This window comes from Pseudonaja textilis, chromosome 1, assembly GCF_049901715.1.
Source record: "Pseudonaja textilis isolate UNSWEBS1 chromosome 1, rPseTex1.2, whole genome shotgun sequence".
Taxonomy (NCBI): domain Eukaryota; kingdom Metazoa; phylum Chordata; class Lepidosauria; order Squamata; family Elapidae; genus Pseudonaja; species Pseudonaja textilis.
Genome location: NC_141990.1, coordinates 68,903,075 through 68,921,377, shown reverse-complemented (window position 1 = coordinate 68,921,377; position 18,303 = coordinate 68,903,075). Strand labels below are relative to the sequence as shown.

Below are 18,303 nucleotides of genomic sequence, written 5' to 3'. Positions count from 1 at the left end.
GTCAAAGAGCATGTATTTGGCAACAATTTCTTTGTACCAAATTGATCTTAAAGCTCAAATTTAAGAAAATATAAAATAAAACCTCACAACTCTGAAACATATCTGTAACTTCATTTCAAATCCTTATTTAATCTGTTACACAATTAATTGTCAGCTTAATTTCAGTATCAAGATCTCTGACCAAGAAGTATATTCCCTTGATTTAAGACTGCATTTTAAAATTATCTATCATGTTAGGGATTATTCAAATCTTTTTTTCTTCTGATGTTTGCAACAATCTGTGTTTCAACTCATATAACAATAATAATAATCACACTAATTAAGTGTATTTGTGCTGTATTAAGCATCACATTTTAAGATAAATAGTATTCTGACCAGTGTGTACTTAAATCATAGAATTATCAAGATTCAATCCTTGATAGGTGCTTTTTTTCAGAGTATGCAGAATCTCTATCTGCCTTTGAATTGAAGTGGTTAGATCTCAAATGTGGATAATATATTAAAATATTTTAAGAGTGATTACGTTAATTGGAATTGCTCATTCCCTCTAGCAATTAGAAAATATGTTCAAACATGTTTTCAGAGACAGTTTGAGAACTAGTGCTACTCCAGGGTATTACAAAACACTTATCTTCTCTACAATATTATAATGAAATATTATGAATCATCTATTAATAATTTTAGGGATACTTTTGAAATATTATCAGAAATTAATCTTTAAATGAATTGGAGTCACTTAGCATAGTGAACACATTAGTTTCTATAGCACACAACAATGCAGGCAGAAAGCCAGCTCAATGTTAAATTCAGACATTGTTTGATCTCATTACAAATAACCATAAAATGCAAATAAAACACTGTATGCTGGAATGTAGAAGAGTTGCTCACATGGTTTAGAATATAACTTATAAGAAAATGTGAGTTCAAGACCTTCATTGTAAGGAATTCAGTCCTAAAACCTAAATTCTTAAATGTACTTTCCAACAAGCTTCTATCTCAAGTGTGAAAAGACCTGAGTTTTCAGTTGAAATATTTTCAGATATGATACACTCTGGAAAATGTCACTGAAAATTGGAGTAAAAATGCTCCTATCAGGAAGAATACTTATGGGGAATTGAGCTTTTAGGCTATTCTACTAAATCCAAGCATACTTAATTGCAACACATGTTTTTATAGTTGTAGCTCTTTAAAGTTATGCTTGAAAATTAAGCCATTTCTATTATTGCATTACTTTCTATTACTACTATAGTAGTACGCTGAATTTTAAAACTTCTAATTTTGTTAATATATTCCTTTTTTGTAATGGATCTGAGTTCAAAGCATTTTTGTGTATGTATTGGTATCATCAATCTGTTATGTTTGTTAAATGTTTTTGATATACAGTTTTAGAAGAAAATTGTTTTTTCATCTTGTTTTTGTTTTTATTAAGAGAGTTACTGTTACTTTTCTAAACTACTTTGTTGTAACTATTTAAGATATGCATTTCAGTCATTAAAAGACTATCGTCAGAAGATGCTCAACCCTATAATTTGGACTCTGTTTAGGATATGGTGAGGCTTATTAAAATGAAGATCTGAATGCAGAGTTTTACCCTCTCACTGAGAATCAAAGTCTTTTGCTCCTTGTATAGTAATTATAAACAAAAGAACTCTTTGGTTTGCAATAGCTATCTATAGACTTTGGTCTCTTCTTAGCATAATGTATATGTTGCCATACCTTATGAACAATCACTTCCAGTTGTCTCACTTCATCTCGGAGAAGACAGTCGTATAAACAGATATTGTTTTGAAATGCTTAATTCATTCCATTACAAGCTCTTTCAGTGAACAGTCCATTTGTTTACTTTCACAAGGAATGATTTTTTGTGTGTGTGATATGCCAGGTATTTTAAAACCAAGCAGATCCTATACAACAGGGGTGTCAAACTTGCAATGACATGTCGTCACATGACATATTGTAACTTTCCCCCCTTCACTAAAACTGGAGTGGGCATGACCAGCGTGTGACACATCCGGCCCACGGCCCGCAAGTTTGACACCCTTGCTATACAGAGAGATATTCTCTTCCCTTTCCCCTTCCCTTCCTTTGTCCTCCTTTTGCAATGCTTTTTTAAAATTCTTTTCCATTTAATCCACAATATTATGCAAACATCAAAGCAACACACATTTCAAATCACCCTGTGAAATATAATCTAATAAATTAGATTAATATATAAATTAATATAATCTTAATTTATCCAATAAAACACAGTCTTTACCTTATTTCCAAAAGTTATGCAAGAAATCTGTGTGCAATTACATCTCCAAGATCTATTCCTGATTATATGAGATGTTAAATCTGCATCTAAATTACAAGAATACATCTGCGCTGTATATTCTAGATGAATTTAGATTTACATTAAAAACTAAATCTTTTAAAATTGGAATTGACATTGTTCCTAGCAGGAATGTCTTGCTCGGATTCCTGGCCTATCTGCATGTATTTTCAAACACCTGCCCATTCCAGCTGAAGGACATTACAATCATCCAATGTTAACTTCCTAATTATCTGTTTTATCCAATTTCCTAACTGGAGTTTGTTTGGGTTATAGTTACTCATAAAATTTCTGCTGGTGACGTTGCTCTGACTCCAACAAGAAGTTTTAACTTCAGTGTTTGCTGTCACTGACCTTCAAAGGTCAGACAAGAGCAGACAAGGAAGGTACTGTGTAATATGAAGAGCTCTTCAAGTTTTTATGCATTTATGAGCCATGAAACAAAAGCAGGACTGATGGTCCAATCTGCAGTTACATAGATTACTGCCATAAACATTTGACATAGACCAGAGGTGGTATTCAGCAGGTTCTGACCAGTTCTGGAGAACCAGTAGTGGAAATTTTGAGTAGTTTGGAGAACCAGCAAATATCACTTCTGACTGGAGATTTTACAGTATCCTTCCCCTGCCACACCGACCAAGCCATGCCCACAGAACCGGTAGTAAAAAAAAAAAAAGAATCCCACCACTGACAGAGACTGTAAAAGTGTTATTTATTTATTTCTCCTTGAACATAGTGTAGCATGTATTATTCACACTGTAGTATGTGTGAATATTTTTGAGTTTGCTTGCGTTCTCACCACAATCTTTGTTTCTGAAATGCATTTATGAAATTGAAATGACTTACAAAATAAGTAGTATGTAAAGATTTATGAACAGCTGTGCCACTATAGCATGGTGACCAGGTAGGAAAACTTGTGAAACTTATTTGCTTCATAATTCATAAAAGAAGACTCACCCCACCTATTGATGAATTCTAGTACTGTAATGCATTAAAGTCTTTAGACATGTTAAGTAAGCATTATTTCATAGGTTTCAATGGATGGGGAATCCAATATATTTTGCTGCTGAGATGAAGGGCAAGTTGATGCCTCTCCTTCAATAGAAAGTTCCTTGGACTATAACAGTGGCAGTAGATGTATCCTCCAACATGAGGGTGACACCTGGTGACAGCCACCCTGAGTATCCCTGCAAGAATGCATTCATCTTATTCTAATAAAGTTCACTATTTTTCACTATTTTTCTACAATCCTTTTCTATCCTAGAAACCTTTCTGTATTTTTTAAAAAAAGATTTAGATATCTTCACTTGTTTATTTTGTGAACAAAATGATTGGGAGATTGTTTCAAGGTCCTTGGGAAAAATTCAAAGAATACAAATAAAAATCAAGTGAATACAAATAATAAAATAAACAAGAACATTTAAAAATAAGAAAAAAAAAATGGCCCCAGTGAGAATTCTGGGTTGATTTGATAAATGTTTCATCAGATTGTTTTCTTGACTCTCCACGGTATTCTCAGGAGTCTTCTCCAGCACCAAAGTTCAAAGGAACCAATATTCTTGCTTTCTTCAGAGACCTAAAGCCATTGAGGATTTGGTTCAGAGGTCTCCAAACTTGGCAACTTCAACTCCCAGAATTCTCCAGCGAGCATAGCTTGAAGTCCACAAGTCTTAAAGTTGCCAAGTTTGGGCCCCCCTGATTTGGTTAAATCTTCTTCCAGAGCCGATCAAATCATAGGCAGAAAGCTTTCTGAAATTTCATCCAATTCTTGTTCCTTTAAATGTGGGAGGGGCGTCTCTTGGTGTGATGATGTCATTGTTCGGGATCTTGTGAACCAGGAAAAGGAAGAATGCCGAGGCACCATTTTAAACCGTGATAAATAAACCATGATAAATGCAAAGTGAAAGCAACCGCTGCGGTTTTGGCCGGAAGGCGAAGTGTTCGCGCCCTAGATGCGGAGGTGAGTTAAAGTTGTCAAACATCCGGCAGTTGAGCAGCGGCAGAGGGTTAAAAGCAAAAAGATGCAGCTGAAAACGGTAGCGACTGGCTTGGAGTAAATGATCTAGTTTGGATGAGAGGATGGGAAGGCGAATCAAGTCAAGGGAAACTTTAGAAAAGAGCGCGGACCGTGCGCCATCCAGTGGAAATTAAATTCGGTTGGTCTCAGTGAATTGGAGCCCGGGATCTGTGTGAAATTAGCTGGAACTTAAAGCTGACTTAAAGTAGGGCCAGCAGGATCAGAGAAAGCAAAATTTCTAATAATTAGTTTGTGCGTTTAATTTATAAGAAACTAACCTGGTTTGCGTGGCTGTCATTTAGATATCGGGGCACCCATCTCTTCAAAAAAGTATTGCTAGCAAAGGGTGAAGGTCGTGTTTCCCCCCGTTATTTGCTCATGAAGATAAAGAACGTCAATATTATTATAATAACAGAACTGCAGTGGCTGCAAGAGTGTGAAATTGCCTAGAATTGTTTTATCCATTTGCCATGGAGGCAGCTAGTGCACAACAATCCTATAGTGTAATCTGATATTATCCAGTCTCTTGAAGTTGTGTGGTTGTTTTTTTTTAAAGACAATGAAAATGAAAGCAGCTTGACTGGGAAATTCACCAAAGTAGCTATTTTGTTTATTAAATATCAGAGGGGATTGTAATGTAATATTGTCATAATCCTTTAAGAGAGCCAGAAGATTTCACTGGGTTGCCTCCCTTGGCCTTGAGGCTAAAATACAGCATCTCGTGAGTTCCTCATGAGTTATTTTGATAAAATCTTGTGGTAGAGAAAAAGTCTTGTGATGGTGTTTGAGTTTAGGGCAAAATGGCCTGGAGAGCTGAGTATGGGGAAGTCAATTAGCAGATATTAACCATGCCTAAAATCAAGTATTTCTAAATTATTATTTTTTATTATAATGATGAAATAGAGTAAAACCGAAACTTAAAGAAAATAGAAAGGAGTAAAAAGTGCAAGGAAAAAAGAAAGGGAAAAATTAGGAAGTTCCTGAAAATCAACAGGGATGGAGCCAGCGTCATGTGGGAGGAGTGGTGGGAGGAGAATAAGATGGATGCCATGCCAGAAAGGGGGCTCCTCCTGTGGAGCTGGTAAGCTGATAAGAACTTGACCCCTGAATTTGAGAGTGACATTTATCTTTGCAAAGGGACTTCTTTGCCCGTCCAAAAATATGAATCACCAAGTGTAACTAAGAAAAGCAAAAAGCATTTATTAATGGGGAGGGTTTTTTTCAAGTCTTCTACAAAAACAGATGCTCCATTCATTTGCTATATGTTACAGTCAGAAAGCAAGTGATCAAACAGTAAGACATTGATTACATGTGAGACTTGAATAATATAAACACTGATTCTAGATAATATGCCACATTTATGGGAATTTGTGGGTTACTTTACTCTTTCCAGCTGGTTCCTATCTTAAGACTTGCAAGTATATTCAAGGGATTTCAGTATACACTTTCTGTTGTGAAGTTGCTGAAAAAGGAAGTTCTTGCCTGCCAAAAGAAATGACCTAGAGAAAAGCGTGCTTTTTTAAAGTTAAAAAAGAGCCCTTGTTAAAAGAGCTCATGTCAACCTTTTAAAATGCTAGTCGAAGCCTAAAGTTCGAGGCAGCACTGTGTCCTGCCAAGTGCAGTTCCCTAGCAGACAGGATCCTGTATCATATATTTTCTGATGGGGATGGGCAGAGGTGGGAAAGATGGTCCCTCAAATAACCTAATCCTATGCCACAAAAAACAACACCTTGAATTGGACTCAGAAGTGAAGTGTGACATGCAAAGAGTAAAGTGCAAAGAGCAGAGGTGTAATATTTGCTATTCTAGGAACACACGTAACTGTCTCCATTTCATATATGAAATGGCAATTAGAGAAGATATTGGGTGTGTGGAGGAAAACCATAGTGATTCTTTAAAGAAACCTGTGATCATAGTTGTAGCAGTGGTGACTTTTTCTTTGAGTTCTTTGCTGAGCTTTCGCTTGACATGCTTAAGCATGAGACAATTTAAGTTCTGGGCATTTTAAAAACACCTATTTCTGATGTTGCTTTCGAATTCTGTTTGTCAAGAGATAGAAGCCCACTGATCAAAAGGCTTAGAGTTTTAGAGGACCTATCAGCTCCGTAGCTTAATATTGGAACGTTAAGTCTCCTGGAGTAGTTTACATCTGTTCTCCTCCAGATAACTTCATACTCAAAGGTAACAGAGGTTTTTCTATCATATTCTCTTTCCAAACATTTCCTTTGTGTTTCCTTTAATGGTTCTCTCAAGGTATTTACGTATTCAGTTATGTTCAATTAAAATGTAGCTCTACAACTTTACTTTTCAGATATTGTTTGCATACAGACCCTACAAACCTCTAAAGCTGAGAAGACAGAAAATGATGTCTTTGGACAATTTTCACAGGACAGTCCGGAGCCCAGTGATTATCTCTTCTTCCTTGTTGACCTATTCAGTCTTTTTAAAAAGGGGGGATTTCTGAAGTGAGAGGTTGGGGAAAGAATATGAGAAGAATAAGGGCAGCAAAGCTGCAATAGAGTTTCCATGCAGAGCAGAAAAATAGACTTTGAATCCTGCCTGCTCAAATAGGTTTCCCAACTGTTTGGTTTAGAATAATTTTAGGTCTCAAACCTTAATTTAGCTTTTACACTGATGACCTGTTCTACGTGGCTTATTGTAAAACTGATTTGATTATATTGATTGTCTTGAAATCACATAGTTATAGTGAAGGTCCATGGCAATCCTTTCTTGCATAAGGGTTGCTGCACACAGCTACCTAACTATGCTTGCATGTCTAACTCCTTATTCTCAGCAGTTGAGTGAAAATGCATGGCTCAAGTAAGAGAAATGTTGATCTTGCATATTCATATCTCAATTTAGAGATTCTGAATCTTAGAAATTATCCTTAGGAAGAGATTGCCTGAACTAACTAAACTGGAAGAGCAAGCTAATTATTTTACTATATCTAGATTTTTAAAAAATCAAACATTGTGAAAAAATGATTTTTCCCTTTAAGTTGCAAGACTAGAAATTACATACCTCTTTTTAAAATAGGTTGTTCCATATGCTGGGACCTTAATTGATGGTCTTTCGCCTGGAGATCTTGTAATAATACATGGATTTGTTCCTGAAGATTCAGAGAGGTAAAATTAAAAATATATGTTTTATTAAAAGCTATTGTATAAGGTTATTGAGGGCAAGCACCATATCTATTCATTCATTGAAATGGTTCGGTCTTTTGAGAAATTAAAGCTTTTGAGGAATGTTAAACTTTCCCTACAATAATGATTGTTAGTTGATATTAGATCACAAATTTGATGGTGAAAGTGTTTACATTATTTTGTTGAACCTGTCCACAAACTTATACTTGCGTGGATAAAGTAATTGATTTTAGTACTGCATGCAAGAGACCATCTTACACCGTTTAATAAGAAATACAAATATGAAATGAGAAAATGTTTCTAAGTTATGCCTACATATGTAATATTAGCTAGAGTTATGACACTGTCCTATAGAATGGCCATGGCCACGAGTGTGTTATTTTAGGGATATCCGTGGTCCTATAAGAAAACTGTCCACATGTTGGAGATCATATCAGAAGTTAGAAACAATGCTTCTAAATCCTATATATTGTTCTTTGAAGATATCATCATGAGTCTGGGCAGGCTGCAGAATGAATCTTCCTGTTGATCCTGCTCAAAATTCTAAGTTCATATAACAGATGGAATATGGAGGCAACAGCTTGAAGGTTCTCCATTTCTAGAGATTGTTTGCTGCTTCAGCAAGAATTGCATTGACTCCAGTGTGTTTGACTTTACTAGGTTCCAGGTAGACTTTCAGTGTGGCAACAGTACAAAACCTCGTGCGGATGTAGCCTTTCATTTCAACCCTCGTTTCAAAAGATCCGGTTGCCTAGTTTGCAATACTTTGCAGAATGAAAGATGGGGTACGGAAGAGATCACGTATGAGATGCCTTTCGAAAAAATGAAACCTTTTGAGATAGTTTTTATGGTTCGCCATGATAAGTTCCAGGTAAACTGCTAGGATTTAATTATTTAAGCAGCCAGTTAGCAATACTAGTTCAGTAAGTCCTGTACAACCACATACTGTGCTCCCATTAGTTTCAACAGGTTAAATTTAAGTTTAGGCTTAAGTTACTTTGATTTCACTGGGAGTACTAACTACTTAATTATTTCTAAATTTTATTTTTTGGTTAGATACTTTCTGGGTCAGTGCTATTAATATTGTATTTATTTAGCTTATATATCCCACATGTTGGCTTTTTAATAACTTGCAAGATACTTAATCAAAACATTCAAGTAAATTTAACCCAATGTAATTGAAACCTAATTAGATAGCTGCTATCAACAAAAGAGCAAAAACAAAACTATGCATCCCACCCCACAACTCTGCAATCAAATCCCAACATGAAAGACATTTTTGCCTGTTGGTGGAAGGAGAAAATGTCTCTTATACCATTCTTTAAAGTTTGAACGAATGTGGTGGTAGTTATAAGTAAAATAGGTAGAGATCGTGGTGTAAACTTCAGAAAGCATTTTTCAGTTTTTCAGGAGAACAGCATATAGCACTTAGCACTTATATACTGCTTTACAGTGCTTTACAGCCCTCTCTAAGTGGCTTACAGAATCAGCATATTTCCCCCAACAATTTGGGTCCTCATTTTACCCACTTCAGAAGGATGAAAGGCTGAGTCAGCCTTGAGCCTGGTGAGATGTGAACCGCCAAATCGCACTCATGTTGTAAGAACAATGTATTTCAGAATGAATGGGACTCTTGAGTATGACTTCTAGATGCAGGTGGATAGGAACAAAGGGCTTTTTCTTCCCTGTAAGTATCTACTCCTCCTATCTTGCCCTACTGATTGATGTGTTAAATAATGCTGTTCCTAATACGCCAGAGGTGGTCTTAATGCAAAACTGGGCAAGATTCAACCCAGTGGATAGTTGGCATTTTATTAGCACCTTGAAATCTAATCATTGGAGAATGGTGCAAAGGCACACCTTTAATTCACATATAACTCTAAACTAGGGACTGGCAGGCTGCATGTGGCTCCAGCCTTCCAGCTGTGATCTCAAGAGCCTCTCAAAGATAACAAACATTTCAGAAAATGGGTGCTTCAAGTCTTGCAAAGGCAAGTGAGTATTTCAATATTTGCAGAGATATAAAGGGACCCCACCCAAAAAGTTGGAATCCCCTCAAGAGTTGGATTCACCTTTCCCTCCCTCAAATTGTCAGAGGTTTTGCTGTATTAGCCTTACAGTCATCAATTATTTTGATTGTCTTGTCATGCTAAAAATAGATTTGAAAAGTTTGGCCAAACTACTGCATTGTTATTGTAGAATCACAAGCCACACCCATTGTGGCCTTCATGTTGATCAGAAGAAATGAATTGTAACCTTCAGACAAAAGGTTTGCTTATCTTGGCTTTAAATCATAGTTTGCTAATTAAGGGTTATAGCTAAATTACCATCAAAAATAAAAGGCTACTTTTTATAAAATGCCTTAAGACATGTTTGATTAATTTAAAAACAATTTGTTATCTAAACAAATGTTTCTTACACAGAATCAGTGCTTTTGTATAAAATATTCAAATTTTAATTGGCTGTTTTTTACAGGTGTCAGTTAACCAAAAGCATGTGTTGCTGTATAAACATAGGATTAATCTGGAAAAAATTGACACTCTTGCAATATCTGGAAAAGTGAAAGTTACATTGGTTGGATTTGTTTCCAACAAGGTGAGCTATTACAAGAGCCTGTCTTTTCCTTTGGCATTGCTCTAAGTATAAAATATTTATTCTTCTTCTTAAACATTCTGTTGGTATGCAAGGTATTAATTCATGATGTGAATAGAATGGATTGAACCATTTGCTTCATAAACAGAATTATGAATTGGAACAAACAATTTGCCCACACATTCAGTATAAGGAGCTGTCTTGATCTAAAAGATCAAATTGCAGCAATAGCATATAAAAGCACTTTGTCAACTCATAAAACATTTTGTATACACATTTTATAGTTGACAACAGAAAGAAGGGGAGTTTCAAAGAGCAGGCAGCAGTGTGGAATCGAAAGTACATTCCATTCATATTTTCTTCAAAGACTGATTAGATGACGGAAGCTTCTGCCGTTGAAAAAATCTAATTGGAGAGCATGATTGATGACTCTTGGCTATGGACATTTTTTGTTGGTTGACATATTTTATTTTATATTTTTATATACAATTGGGCAAAGTACAGGTAGTCCTCGACTTTTGACCACAATTTAGCCCAAAGTTTCTGTTGCCATGCAAGATATTTGTTAAGTGAGTTTCGCCCCATCTTTCTTGCTATAGCTGTTAAGTGAATCACTGCAATTGGTAAGTTAGTAACCAGTTGTTAAATGAATCCGTCTGTCCCCTTGACTTTGGTTGTCAGAAGGTTGCAACATGGGATCACATGACTCTGGGACACTGCAACTGTCATAAATATGAATCAGTTGCCAAGTGTCTGAATTTTAATCACATGAACATATAGATGTTGCATTGGTCGTAAGTGGCAAAAATGGTCATAAGTCACTTTTTTTCAGTGCCATTGTAACTTTGAACAGTCACTAAACTCATATTGCAAGTCAAGGACTACCGGTACCTGTAATAAGTTTCACGCTGAAGGCTTTTGTTTGCCTCTTGAGCAGCTCAGAATCGCAAGCGGGCTAGGCAAACAACCAGTACTAGCACACATTCCTTTCAATGAATTCCTCGTTGGATACCTGTTTATTCTTCTTGCAATTTGTTCTTCTCCAGTGAACGTAAACACAAACATTTATTTCCTCCTTGCTAATTATTCTAGCAACAGGGTGAGAATTCCAAAGAGCAGAGGAGAGGGGGGGAAAAAGAGCTATAAGATTTGGTCTTTTATCCAGCTTCCTCATGAATTGCGTTCTGGAAACCTTCCCTGTTGCTTGGGCTCACCTGGCTATTAAGAGTTGTATCCTTCTGACTCTTTGAAGCAAAAGAAAGCTGAAGTAAAATCATAAGCACAGTTGTGGTCTTGTGATTTTCACTTAGCAACCACTTTGCTTAATGACCGAGTCTCTGGAACCAGTTGTGTTTGCTGAACAAGGACTACTCAGATATCATAATTCAAATAATGTTACTATTAATATTATTGTTAGTATAGTATATTATACTAATATTCAGACATCACAATTCATGTCAGTATTTTTTATTTAATTATATATCTTACGTTGATCAAGATTCTCAAGCATCCATAAACAGGGGAAATGTATTCCTTAAGTTTACAATCCTGTTCTCTTATTTTATATTTAAGATTGTCTCTTTTTCTATACAGGAAGATGTACCTGATACCTCACAGTTTGTAAGTATCTTTCTAAATACAAACCGCTAGAATGTGTTACCACAGTGGCTCCCAACCTTTTGGGCACCAGGGACTAGTTCTGAGGAGAAAGGTTTTTCCCACAGACTGAAGGGAGCGTGGTTTTTTGTGCTGCCTACATCCCGCAGTTGAGGCTTCCCTTGTTTGCACAGCTTGATTTCTGGCATGCTGTGGCCCAGTGCCAGTCCATGGGCTGAGGGCTGGGGACCCCTGTGTTACAGAATGAAAATGAACACGAGGACATGAACTTTTCTTTATCTCAATGTAAACTTTTTCCTTACAAATATATTTGCACACGGGAGTGACCAGGGCATAGCTGATTTATGATTTGTCATCCCTCTGACAAGACCCAGTGACTGGATTCAAAATTCTGCTAAGCCATGGTTTATTGAATAACTCCTACTACATGCTGTATAAACCAAACAAGTGCTGGTTTAGCAAACAGCAATGGCAGCATTCCAATTGTCCTTCAGGGCAATTTCTTTTGATAGTTTTCTGCAGTTGCCATTTGCAATGGCCACGTCGGAGTTTCTTGAAATAAATACTGTACATAGAATTGTGACCTCAAAAGATTATCAGGTTATCTGCTTGATGAAGAGTCTGTTAAAGCAGTTCAGACAGATAGCTCTCCAATCAGTGCCTCCAAGGAGCTTCTATTTCCTGAGCCAACCTATACCACCACCAGTTAACAGTTCTTCCCATTGGTTTATTCGCCCTAACATCTAACCTCAATCAGTTTCCCTGTAGTTTCGACCCAATGATTTGATCCTGCTTTACAAGGCAATAGAGAACAAATTTATTCCCTCCTTTATACTGTATAATAGCCTTTTAGATAGACTGCTATCTTGTTTTCCCTCAGTCGTCCTTTCTGTATGCTAAACATATGCAGTTCCTTTCATCCTTGCAGGTAGGACCTAGCTTTCAGTTCCCTCACCTTTTTGAGGCAAAATGGCTTTAGCAACAGACGTACTGGAAAGAGATAGATGGAAGAAGGACATATGAAAAATTAAAAAGTAACATCTTAAAAGCTCTGAACTGAGGAGGAATATTGACACACACACCCTTATGTTTAATAGTTTAATCTATCACATGAAAAATGTACAATACAGAAACATTGGGAATTGATGGTTGTCCTGGAACATCTCTGTTTTAAAACTAAGGGAGTAAGAGAGAAAGCTTGTTGCAGCCAAATATAAAGTTTAGTATTTAGAATAACAGAGTTGGAAGGGACCTTGGAGGTCTTCTAGTCTAACCCCCTGCTTAGGCAGGAAACCCTTCTACCAAAGTAGGCTTGTTCAGATCATTTCTGAATGTGAACTGCCATAACTCTGTAAAGGAGTAATAATTGTGAATAATCACTTGTTTTTAATTTTTTCCCTTAATTATTATTGCCTTGTCTTTAATTATTATATGCCTCGAGTGATATGTAAGTACCAGAAAACTCAGATACATGATATATATATAATCTATAGTTTATTAATTTTTGGCATAGGTAACTCTGGGCCTGATTATATTTTCAGGTAATTCCTTATTCAACGAAACTTAATTATTCTGTTGAGCCTGGACGAACAATTATTGTTAAAGGAGAAGTTAAAGAAAAAGCAAATGGGTTAGTACATTTGGAATACTGCATTATTTGTAACAGTGAATATTTTACATGCTGGTATTATTTCAGTGGAGGCCTTTGTAATTTATCCCTAAACTTCTAGAGAAAAACCTTACCGAGTTCATAAAGAAACCCTACTACTCCCTATATGTATGTCTTTAACCTAAAACCATGCAATTAATATCACACCCAGATTTGCAATGTTAGAGGATGTCCACAAACATCTACTTATCTGGAGGACAGTTTTACTGTGATTTTGCTAAATGATAAATTTTCCCCACATCAATCAAGATCTTGTTCTCCATATTGTTTGTGTTTGCCTGACCCAGATATTTGACATGTTGGTTATCCTTAACTTTAGATATGTAAAGCCTTTAATAAATTTGCTTCTTCCCCTCCGTCCACCAATTGATTCAATAATAGTTCTCTCTTAGGAATGATTTTTGGGTCTAGTGTAGATATGTGTGCCTGAGGGGTACTAGTACTAGCCTTCTGTCATCTGTTCAACATAATTCCCACCTGCCAACTGTTTAAACAGACATGTATTCACTGTAACGTCTTACACTGTAACGTCTTAGAGCATAGTTCTAAGTCGTTATGCCCCCAGCTTGCATGGAAACTTAACAAGAGTTGTTATCTCTCTTTTATTTATTTTTATTTTTATTTTTTATTCTTAAGTGTTTAGAGTATAAGAGCTGGCAAGTGTGTGCGTGGGAGGGGAAAGTTTCTGCTTTAGCTCTTCTCACTCATCTTTTTGATACATGTCCTCCGTGTATAGAGGACATTTGTAAGAGATTCTCTGCTCCAGAACAATGATGTAGATTCTATTACACAGAAATATTTGAGGTGGATCAGTCAAAGGTGTAATAAGTGGCAGATCACCAATATTTTACATTGATAACAATATTATTAACCTACTTTGATTTTTGCAATAAAATAGGGAAATAATAGGGGGGAAAAGGGTTATTATCTGGCAGGGAAGTGTTTATTGCCTACTCTGTTAACCTATATTCTGAATCAAAGGCAAGAAGATTTCTATAAAATAGTTGAATTGTGGACCGATTGGTGGCTGTGATTTTTGTCATAACAAGACTTGAGCTACGGGTCTCCAACATTGAGGCAATCTATTCATCAAGACTAGGAGTGAAGCTTAAATTTGAAACTGAGTTAAATGTTACCAGCAAAGTGATAGTGAAGATTGACATGAAATGGAATGTTGGCAGGAGAGATGAAAATATAATTCAATCCTGGGTGAAGACATGAATGAACTTGGAAGGAGAACTAATGAGAGCTTCAGAGCTGAACAAAATAGAGGCCACTTAGTTGGAGGAAGGCTAAGGCTACGTAACTGATGTCACAATTTTTATTTTCAGCTTTACAATTAACCTTAAGCCGAGTGAGTCAAGTGATATTGCTCTTCATTTGAATCCCCGAATAAAAGATAATGTTTTTGTGAGAAATTCTTACCTGTTCAATAGTTGGGGAGAAGAGGAAACATCTATTGCTCATTTTCCTTTCAGCCCAGGAATGTATTTTGAGGTAGGAACGAAACAAGATTACTGGACTGTATATTGCCTATTAATGTTTTAGATTTTAACCGAAACTATTTATTTATGTCTACTGTATGTCAAGTCACAATGCTGGAGTTGAATGGCCATATAAATAAATAAATGGCATTAATAATTCACACATTTATGAATTATTTGTGATAAAGGATAAAGGAGGAAGGGAAAAATACCATGAAATTTATGGAAAAACACATATTTGGACCATGAAATGTATGGAAAACTATACATGTGGACTTCAACTTCCAAATTCCTGAGTCGGGATAGCTAGCTCAGGAATTCTGGGAATTAAATACACCTATATTAGATGGTCAGTGCTCTTGGATGTACATAAATTGGTAACTATCTAAAAACAAGATGATATTCAGACGTTTGCATTACATGTTCTTTTTTTCCAAGATTTGAAGGTTTGGCAAGCTACTGGATGCAACAGAAAAAATAGAATATCGTGCAAAAGTTCATTTATTTCAGTAATGCAACTTAAAAGGTGAACCTAATATTAGAGATAGACTCATTACGTGCAAAGCAAGATAGCTTAAGACATGATGTGTCATAATTGAGATAATGGCTTACAGCTCATGAAAACCCCAAATCCACAATCTCAGAAAATTAGAATATTGTGAAAAGGTTCAGTCTTCTAGGCTCAAAGTGTCCCACTCTAATCAGTTAATTAAGCCATAACACCTGCAAAGGGTTCCTGAGCCTTTAAATGGTCTCTCAGTCAGGTTCAGAAGGAATCACAACTATGGGAAAGACTGCTGACCTGACAGTTGTGCAGAAAACCATCATTGACACCCTCCATAAGGAGGGAAGCCTCAAAAGGTAATTGCAAAAGAAGTTGGATGTTCCCAAAGTGCTCCCACAAGCAGCAGGGGTGACTGCAGCCTGGAGAGGATTGTCAGGAAAAAATGTTGCCATTCAAAAGTGTTGGGGATATTTACAAGGAGTGGACTGAGGCTGGAGTCAGTGCATCAAGAGCCACCACACACAGGTGGATCCTGGACATGGGCTTCAAGTGTCGTATTCCTCTTGTTAAGCCGCTCCTGAACAACAAACGTCAGAACTGTCTTACCTGGGCTAAAGAAAAACAGGACTGGTCCGTTGCTCAGTGGTCCAAAGTCCTCTTTTCTGATGAGAGCAACTTTTGCATCTCATTTGGAAACCAAGGATCCAGAGTCAGGAAGAATGGAGAGGCACACCCTGCAAGATGCTTGAAGTCCAGTGTGAAGTTTCCACAGTCTGTGTTGATTTGGGGAGCCATGTCATCTGTTGGTGTTGGTCCACTGTGCTTCATTAAGTCCAGGGTCAATACAGCCGTCTACCAGGAGATTTTGGAGCACTTCATGCATCCTTCTGCAGACGAGCTTTATGGGGATGCTGACTTTATTTTCCAGCAGGACTTGGCACCTGCCCACATTGCCAAAAGTTCAGTGACCGTGGGATTACTGTGCTTGATTGGCCAGCAAACTCGCCTGACCTGAACCCCATAGAGAATCTATGGGGCATTGCCAAGAGAAAGATGAGACATGAGACTGAACAATGCAGAAGAGCTGAAGGCCGCTACTGAAGCATCCTGGTCTTCCATAACACCTCAGCAGTGCCACAGGCTGATAGCTTCCATGCCACGCCGCATTGAGGCAGGAATTGCTGCAAAAGGGGCCCAGACCAAGTACTGAGTACATATGCATGCTTATACTTTTCAGAGGTCCGATATTGTTCTATGTACAATCCTTGTTTTATTGATTGCATGCAATAATCTAGTTTTCTGAGGTTGTGGATTTGTGGTTTTCATGAGCTGTAAGCCATAATCATCACAATTATGACAAATCATGGCTTGAACTACCTAGCTTTGCATGTAATGAGTCTTATCTCATATATTAGTTTTACCTTTTAAGTTGCATTACTAAAATAAATGAACTTTTGCACAATATTCTAATTTTTTGAGTTTCACCTGTATTTGTAGCTTCAGTTTTGCAACTCAGCGTGTTGTAGACAAACAAGTTTTATGGATACATTTAGAGAATTGATTTAAACGCTAAATTGTTCAAGGGATATAGTGAAGTAGACCGCTTGATTTGATAAAGGATTCTTGAAAGGTCAATCTTAATTTAATGGTATTACATTGCATTTGTATTCTTTCCTTTCCAAAGTCTTGAAGCGCCCTATAAGTTGTCTCAGATGTGTTTTTTGAGGAGGCAACTGGACTTTGTTTTTTCTTTTGAAGACGTTGCGCTTCTCATCCAAAAAACTTCTTCAGTTTTGACAAGATAGTGGGGAGTTCTTCAGCTTCTGTTGGAGCTGAAGAAGCTTCTTAGATGAGAAGCTAAATGTATTCAAAAGAAAAAAAAGAAAGTCCAGTTGCCTCCTGAAAAAGCACCTTTGGGACAACCATCACCTGGTTGACTGAGAATCTCTACAGCTTTTTTGCCCCATAAGTTGATTCTATTGCTATTGATATTTTTCTTCTGAATTTCAGCTGATAATTTTCTGCAAAGATCATCAATATAATGTTGCTATCAATGGCATGCATATCCTAGAGTACAAACATCGATTTAAGCAGCTTGACAAGATCCGTATACTGGAAGTCTTCGGGGATATTCAACTCCTAGATGTGAGATGTTGGTAATTGTGCAGTACCTGTATTTTATTAATTGCTTGCAGAGAATCATCTTGATGTAAAAAAAAAGAAGATTGCAGAAATTTCTCTGTATGTGATCACTTACATTAGCTGAAGTACTATATTTAATAACTAACCATAAAATGGTCTAAAAATGTATAGTTTACTAACTGCTGACATTGTGCCTAAATGTAAATGACATATTTGAAGAATATTGCCTGCTTTTACAGTATTTTAGTGTTCATAGTGAATGGCTTGATTCTCAAGGTGTATACCCATTAGATTTTTATAAAGCTCATGAAATTTATGATTAATACTATAATCCTTGAAATATTCTGATGCTACAGTTGAAAAATACTATTAGAAGCACCAGTATTAAGTTGCAATCCAGTATACACATAATTGGAAAGAAACTACACTGAACTCAATAAGGATTGCCTCATCAGTGTTCAGTAAAATTAGTAGGCTTCCGCATATTTCTGTGCAATATATAACTTGTTTACATTAAGATTGTTTACCTAGGCAGGAGTTTTTGTGTATCAATCTACTGCCTAGCATTTTTTAAAATCTATGTTCTCAAAAATATCTGTGAACAGTTCTGATATGTTCAGAATCAATTATAATTTTCTGCTGAGCTTTATGGAGAATGTATGATTTTCCAATCTATAATTAAAATTCTGAAAGTGCAAGCAGTGTGGAATCTTCTGTTAAACTGTAATTTATCCTTAAAGTGCTTTGGTATGAATAATAGGAAGAACTGAGGGCCAAGATGAAATCAAGTTCTTCAACTAGGACAGTATGAGTTTCTAGA

General features: G+C 36.5%; 1 protein-coding gene across 5 annotated transcripts; it reads left to right on the top strand.

The window, feature by feature from the left end:
• Positions 1 to 4,145: 4,145 nt before the first annotated feature.
• LGALS8 (galectin 8) lies at positions 4,146 to 18,181 on the top strand. Of its 5 annotated transcripts, none has more exons than XM_087937212.1 (10): positions 4,146 to 4,274; positions 6,383 to 6,512; positions 6,643 to 6,735; positions 7,368 to 7,456; positions 8,135 to 8,345; positions 9,950 to 10,069; positions 11,660 to 11,686; positions 13,225 to 13,313; positions 14,684 to 14,849; positions 17,352 to 18,181. In XM_087937212.1, the coding sequence occupies exons 3-10, from the start codon at positions 6,694 to 6,696 to the stop codon at positions 17,499 to 17,501; spliced, it is 894 nt and encodes a 297-aa protein (XP_087793338.1). In that variant the 5' UTR covers positions 4,146 to 4,274; positions 6,383 to 6,512; positions 6,643 to 6,693; the 3' UTR covers positions 17,502 to 18,181. The 5 variants fall into 5 exon arrangements, with proteins under 5 accessions (XP_087793338.1, XP_026561007.1, XP_087793347.1 ...); XM_087937221.1 differs by having other exon boundaries at positions 4,265 to 4,350; XM_087937217.1 differs by lacking the exon at positions 4,146 to 4,274 and adding an exon at positions 4,292 to 4,470.
• The last annotated feature ends 122 nt before the right edge of the window (positions 18,182 to 18,303 follow it).

Bases quoted from the DNA above. Each gene is read 5' to 3' on its own strand.
- LGALS8 (XM_026705222.2), top strand. From the start codon at position 6,694: ATGATGTCTTTGGACAATTTTCACAGGACAGTCCGGAGCCCA. The intron at 11,687-13,224 runs GTAAGTATCTTT...TTATATTTTCAG, and splicing joins TACCTGATACCTCACAGTTT to GTAATTCCTTATTCAACGAA. The intron at 13,314-14,683 runs GTTAGTACATTT...TTTTATTTTCAG, and splicing joins GTTAAAGAAAAAGCAAATGG to CTTTACAATTAACCTTAAGC.